Source organism: Cryptomeria japonica, chromosome 8 (genome assembly GCF_030272615.1).
Source record: "Cryptomeria japonica chromosome 8, Sugi_1.0, whole genome shotgun sequence".
In the NCBI taxonomy this organism is placed as follows: Eukaryota; Viridiplantae; Streptophyta; class Pinopsida; order Cupressales; family Cupressaceae; genus Cryptomeria; species Cryptomeria japonica.
This window is the reverse complement of record NC_081412.1, coordinates 58,544,546-58,551,706: the sequence shown is the minus strand read 5'-3', so window position 1 is coordinate 58,551,706 and position 7,161 is coordinate 58,544,546. Positions and strand designations below refer to the sequence as shown.

The window sequence follows — 7,161 nt, the reverse complement described above, 5'->3', positions numbered from 1 at the left end:
TCAAATTAATAATAGTTTGAAATCATATAATAAAAATGAAGTATAATATTATTTTCTATCCGCCATTCAACTTTTTAAATAGAATTAGAAGTTTTTAATATTTGATTAAAAAGAAAGAGACTTATTGACAGTTATTTTATTTTAAAAACTGTAAAAATACTTGTAGAATCGAACTTCACCGTATTTGATGAGTCTGTTCTTCGTTATAGGGGTCTTGAGAAACTCTCATTCTGTCCAACCTACTTTAATCGTCACCAAGAAGGACGTCGAGAAAAGTTGTAAAATATTCAACATTCAACATTCTTTGCTTCAGACCATAAAGAACAAGGTGGTGACGCTAACAAATAATATTTCATCCATAATTTATTCTCACCAACACGATATCACAGTATGAAACTGGAAAAAATGGAATTATTTATTCGATATAACTTTTGCTGATCTAACAAAGCCTGTTAGATTCGCAAATTAAACATGTTCAATGAACTGTTCTGACATATTAACCTAAGCTATATACAAAGTTTGCAGTACTCTAAAATCATTATCAATTAGTTCATAATGCATTTGAAAATCTCACCTCTGGATCTGAACTCTGCTGCATAATGTAATTGTTCAAGAAGAGAGGTTGTTCCTCCATGTCAAACAGACCTCCAAGATTCTCATCCTGTATAAAAAATGGAAATAAAGCACCTACTTCTGCTTGTGCTGTATTGGTTTTCTGCTCATAACTTTCTAAGCTTCTTTCAGAGTGGAAATCATCAAGTTGGTTTGCATTGTTATTCTTCTGAGATGCCTGTGCATCTCGGTAAATCTGCTCTACCATGTCTTCTTCTTCCTCTTCTGCAGCGGATGAAATGGATTGTTCGAAGAATCTAGTAAGCATCCTTGAATTGGAAAGACTTAGCCCTTCAACTGCTACAGAATTCTCATACTCAAATCCGGGAATTCTCTCAACCTTGGGAACCAAGCACAGGCAAGAACAAAAGTAGCAATGTCAAGTAAGATGAGACTGACATACAATCGGACTCAATTATATTGAAGAAATTTAAAATATTATACATTGAGATGACAAATTGTAGATTCATTAGGCGACTGGTAGATGTTGCAGGTGCCAGTTTCGTCAGGCACAAAGTGGAACCATTCATCTACAACAGCATTGTCGCTCATCATGACATCAAAAGAAGATTCGGATGGAAAAGTAGATATTGTTCGTCCATTGTTCTGAAATGGTAGTGGTGATAATTCTTGTGGCAGTTCAAGCATGTTGCCATTACAGAAACCCACGGCACCGTCATGCGATTCTCCATATCTTGGCTCTGCTCCACTTTTCTTGAAGACTCGACACAGAGAATAAGCATCCTACATTCCACATCAGATTAAATGAGATTATTTATTTTAATGAAATATTACACACATTACAAGGTATGTTCTTTTATACTTCTCTCCCTCTGAAGTAAGGGTATCGCATGGAAAGTTTTTTCTTTCTTTTTTTAATTAAAATATATTGAATAAGATGTTCAAAGAGATTAAAAAAGATTTCCAAGCCGTCTTGTTTATTACAGAAGATGACAAGGAAGATTCAAAGAAGTCTTCCACAAACTATCATTCTAAAGAACCCATAATCCTAGCCAAAATCAAGAAACAATTACAGAGATCAAATCTATCATGATGGGCGAGATGCAAAAACTGAGTCTAACCTTAAATCAGTAGATATAGAATCTCAATAAAAAACATTCCATCTTCTAGGAGCCTCAAACGTCTATTTAGCTAGAGAATCGGCAACAACATTATATTCACAAGGAATATGAACAAAGGAGATGAAATTAAAGTTATGAGACAAATAGTGAATTTGATCCATCAGAGAGGCCAATGTCATGAAGAAACCTCACAATTCTTTTTGTTCAAAAGGGAAACTAAAATCATAAAATCCATTTCACAAATAATATTCTTGCAACCCAATTCACAAATTGTCTACACAGCAACAAGATGAGCACGAGATTCTATTTAATTGTTTATACCAAATCCTAAAGCCTGATCCAAAAAAAAAAATGATTATTTGTACCAAATCCTAAAGTCTCATCCAAAAAATAAATAAAAAATGAAAAAAAAACAAAGCCTTTACTATCACAACCAATACCAGTCCAAGATTACCCCTTGAAAAAACCATCAATGATTTTTATAACATAGTGGAAGGAGGTGACCAATGTCTTATTTTGTTAATCTAATGGAAAGGATTGATATGAAACCCAATAGAAGTAGAACCCAAAAAGTTATCAACCTCCTAATGCTTGACAATCATGAGAATAGAGGCAACAAGGACTTGATTAAAAGAACAATCACTAGCAATAGTCTCTTATAATAGTTTAATACTTCTATCAAAATGATTCCTTTGCAATCATATTTTCGAAAGAAGAAAAACATGTCCAATATCCCAAGCCCTCAATATGAAAGAGGTAATAGTAGGAGGTTGACCTAGGTAAATGATTCATTTCCAACCATATTTTCTAAAGAAGAAAAACATGTCGAGTATACCAAGCCACCAATACGAAAGTGGTAATAGTAGGAGGCTGACCTGGGTCAACCCAAAAGTCAAACAAAGAGAAAACAAAGAGATTAGATTAACAAAATGATGATTCCAACAATGCAACCACTATATCCAAAGACCTAGAGAAAAGGATATTAAAAATAAAACATTAGAATCATCTTTCTTATTAAGGCCACAAAGAACATACTTACAAGAATCTTGGAATCCCCACTTCCTAATATTTTTCCAAGTAAGGCACTTATTTTAACAATGGTAAATTTAAGTAATTTAGTAAGAGAAAAATGGTAATAGTATCATGTGATGGTTATATTATCATATTGTTCTTTTTTTTGTTTTTTTTGTTAAAGATTCAAACTTCTACTAGAGTGTTATTATTGAGTGCTCATGTTAGGGTGAGGTATCTTATTAGGTAACCTCATCAATTCTTAACTAGATTGTAAAAGCATTCATGACTAAAACAAAATAAAAATTATGAATAAAAAACTTAGTAATTTTTTTATTGTTCATATTTCAAAGCTTGTTTCTTTGAATTTCCTTACCAAGTCTACTACGTTTTACTTCTAAATTAAATAATTATTATAACTATAAATACAAAATATCATAAACCCCATCTCGATTCATCTATTTGATAAATCACACTTAGTTAATTTGTTTAGTTAGGTTGAATATATATTTTAATTAGAAAGATAGTTTGGAAGAGAAATTAAAGTCTTAATGTATTGTGATTACTTTGTTGATTATTTATGTTAATTTTTTTTTTTAAATAAAGAATTTATATTGTAATTTTCATGATAAGTAGAGATATTTAAAATACGTCTATCAAAAAGATATCAAGAGATATATTTTGATTTTGGTGGTTTTTCATATATATATATAAGATTATTCTAATCGACAATTTTAATAAATTATTTACTCATCTTCAATATATAATTATATAAATTGTACAAAATTTTAATGAAGATGAATTATATCTTTAAAATATGCATAATTTTAATAAATTATTTATTCGTCTTAAATATACAACTATATCAATAATGCTAAAATTTTATGAAAATAAATTATGTCAATAATTTTTTATATTATTTTTAAAAGCTTAGATAAAATAAAATAAATTATTTATTATATAATAGATTGATTAATTTGAACTACTTCAACTAAAAAAATAGACAAATAAATAAATGACATAAGACTACTTTTATTAAATATTAATACTTTCACAAGTGAATGATTGATATTTTATGAACACACTTATACTATTACTCCCCACCTCTTTTCACCTTTCTAAAATGTCTAATGACTAAAAATATCATAATGGGCTCTTGTTCCTTTAGTGGTTATTGAGGAGTCTATTTCTAATCCTCATGTTTCCATCAACTATTACTAATCCCATGTTTATTTCTAAGCATGGTGCAAGTGAGCCTCATATGGATTACTTAATTTCTCCTTAATAGTTTGAATATTTGATTCTATCCTCCTCTTGCAAGTCATGTCTTCTTGGCCCTACAAAAATGGTTTCTCTTCCCTATCTCTTATTTGGTGGTAAGATTGGTAAATTTTATGAGATTATTGTTCAACATAGGAAGACATGTCTCTTGAAACATGCATTAATTCTCATTCCTTGACTAAAGTTGTGCATTTATCTAGGTTGGGTTATGCAACTATCTAGTTGTGTTGCTTGTCACTTGTTGGTCACCATTGTCAAAAGGTTTTGACTCTTGTTTAACTTTATTTTTTCTTCTTCTAAATAAAACTTTTTGACAATCCTTCACATTCCATGAAAATATACAAGGTATTTATTGTGCTTACCTCTTATATAAATGACACACTTATATGAGACAAATATGATATTTTATTTGAACCAATAAATTATTTAATTCAATTTTAAATAAATGTATTTATTGAGTTTTAAGATGTCATTCATAAGTTCTCATGCATTCAAGTATGTGGCCATCTTGATCAACTTTTGGTTATTTTTTAATTTATATGAAGATTAATTATTCATTGTATATAGTATAAATATGTGGCAAGATTGAATATTATAAGTGCTATAACAATAACTGGCCTTACACAACTATTGACCCTTCTTCCCTATTAGATCAAAACATACATCAAGTTACTTTCCTATAATTATATAATTCATATAGTCTAGTTTTTAGTAAACTATATCATATGTAAACATAAGAAACATAAAATATTGACTTTTTTCTTCATTTAACTAAATATTATATATAAAGTATCTTTTTGAAAATAAGAAATATTGATTCTATTTAAAAATGAAAAAAAGTTAACTCATAATAAAACATAGAAAGTATATATAAAAAGGTCTATGAGCAAGTGAAGAATTTTGAACCTGTAAATAAGTTGAATCTCCGTATTCCTTTTCATCAAGACGATATTCATGCATGATCCAATTTGTTCGAGAACCATGAGGAGCTCGTCCTCTATAAAACACAAGAGTCTTCTTCATTCCAATGGAATGCATATGGGAGTTGACCTTACGATCCTTTCCTGTAGCCTTCCAATAACCTACTTCTGTTGCTCGATTTGTTCGTGAACCATTAGGATACTTTTTGTCCCTCATACAAAAAAAATACCATTCCATATCGAAACTTGGGAGTAAAGATTTCTCTACAATTTTAAGAAAGCATAATTAGTCAATAAAAAAATTAACACTTGAACTAAAATTTATGTTAATTTTATGTTTTAAAATTAATAAAATCATACTACTTTTTATTTTTTAAGAAATAAAAATTATTGAAGTTATATATAATATAATAATCAAACAAGAAATAAATTATATCCATTCCTTGAGAGATTCCTTTTGAGGTGACTTGCCAATCCAAAAAAATGTGTTCCATATCTTAAAGAAGTTTCACAAATTTCGCTACTTTCAAACTATTTTTCCTAATTACCATTGTTTGATAGATCGTGACCTTGAACTCAACCAAGAGAAAAGAGTATACCTTAGGATTTTTCCATTTTAGCTTAGGCCATTTTAGACACCTTTTTATTTCTTAAGGTGTTCTAAAATTAATCATTTTACAGATCATATGTTTATATTCTAAGTAAATACATCCAATTTTTAAAAAGCCTCAAGTTTTATATCTAGTGTTGTTTATTTAAATGCAACATCTTGATTGATTTTTATCATCACATGATCACATATAAATCAAATATCAAAAAAATCATCAATCAAAATATTACAACGCATTCATCTTATCTATCATTGACACTTAGATGTTCTAACTACTATGCTTAAATAAATAAGCAACACAACTACTATTTCTTATATATTTTATCACTACTGACCCAATTCTAAATTCTAACTCCTAAAAAAAATTAATCAATCTTCCTCACTCTTACGAGAAGCTCCAATAAGGATTCTTAACCCCATGTTGGTTTCTCATATTAGATAAATCCTTAGCACCATATTGGTTTCTCATATTAGATAAATATATCCTTAGCACCATGTTGGTTTCTCATATTAGATAAATCTTTTATTTAGCTATTAAGATCAAACTCTACAAAGAATATAATCCTATGAGTACACCCATACGCCTATCTAATCTGTAACTGAACTAATTTACTTTCAATTCATTATCAAACTATTTTATTTTAATTAATTGCTTTTAATTATTAGCCATGAAAGTTTACCAAGGAAAAAGTCGGTATCAGCAACCCACGTAAGGTGCCCGTTTTACCGTGAGGATTAGAAACCAACATGGGATTAGCAACCAAATTGAATGCCATGGGAATTTAAAATTTAGAAAACTTTATGACCTCAAGTTATCAGTCTTACCAGGTAAATCCCAGGGCTCGCATTTGTAAAGATCAACCTCGGGAATGACCTCAAGTTCGATCTTCTGGCCATGAACTTTTCTCTTCAAGTAATAATCAACCAACTCCTCATCTGTGGGATGAAATCTGAACCCTGGCGGCAAACTTGTCGGCGCCATGCCTAAACTATTGAAGAACCTCAAAATCCTGCAAATAATTTATCCTATTCCTGCAAACAAAACAAAACAAGCAAATAGCGTTAAACAAGCTCATAAGATCTGGTAAATTTTATACAAGTGTTCATCAATCAAGCGGATGATTAGCTTACCAATAGCCTTGAGAAATCGAGGCTTCTGAATTCCTGGTATACCCAATTTGGGAATTGGCAGAGAATTCGTCGAGAAAGTAAAATTATTAGCAAGATATGGAATGATTTATTCTTGTGAGTCGTCTAGGAAAAGTTTAGAGGAATTTTGGAGAATGTGATTTTTAGGTAAAATCACGCCTTTACGCTTCGAACTCTGAGCTACTTTGTATCAAATGTTACGTAGAATAATTAGATGTGGCATCGGAAAGATCTGGAGTTTGCATCAAAAGTGTCAAGCTACGCGGTAAAGCCAATGTAGAAGACTTGCAGGAAACGTTAGTCTGCTTCGTGAGGCGGTGACAGAGAATGGACACGAAATTTCTTATGATAACAATTTTGCATTGGATTTAACAGCTTCACAAGTTCAATCTGACTTGTATTATAAATTGTAGCTTCAATTGAAAGAAATATTGTTGATAATGATATTAGAATTTTGCAAAATTTATTGAATAAGAAGTCATAAAAGATAATATTA

General features: G+C 30.1%; 1 protein-coding gene across 1 annotated transcript; it reads right to left on the bottom strand.

Annotated features, from left to right (window-relative positions):
* Positions 1-382: 382 nt before the first annotated feature.
* On the bottom strand, positions 383-6,715 carry LOC131042079 (NAC domain-containing protein 54). Its single transcript, XM_057975388.1, has 5 exons — positions 6,648-6,715; positions 6,342-6,548; positions 4,893-5,170; positions 1,057-1,356; positions 383-952 (listed from the first exon to the last, which is right to left on the bottom strand). The coding sequence occupies exons 2-5, from the start codon at positions 6,496-6,498 to the stop codon at positions 551-553; spliced, it is 1,137 nt and encodes a 378-aa protein (XP_057831371.1). The 5' UTR covers positions 6,499-6,548; positions 6,648-6,715; the 3' UTR covers positions 383-550.
* Positions 6,716-7,161: the final 446 nt, after the last annotated feature.

Excerpts from the sequence above, each read along its gene's own strand:
- LOC131042079 (XM_057975388.1), bottom strand. The coding sequence starts at position 6,498 with ATGGCGCCGACAAGTTTGCCGCCAGGGTTCAGATTTCATCCCACAGAT. Across the intron at positions 5,171-6,341 it reads CGAGCCCTGGGATTTACCTG|AGAAATCTTTACTCCCAAGT; the intron begins GTAAGACTGATA and ends TTAAAATTGTAG. Across the intron at positions 953-1,056 it reads CTACAATTTGTCATCTCAAT|GTTGAGAGAATTCCCGGATT; the intron begins GTATAATATTTT and ends TTGGTTCCCAAG.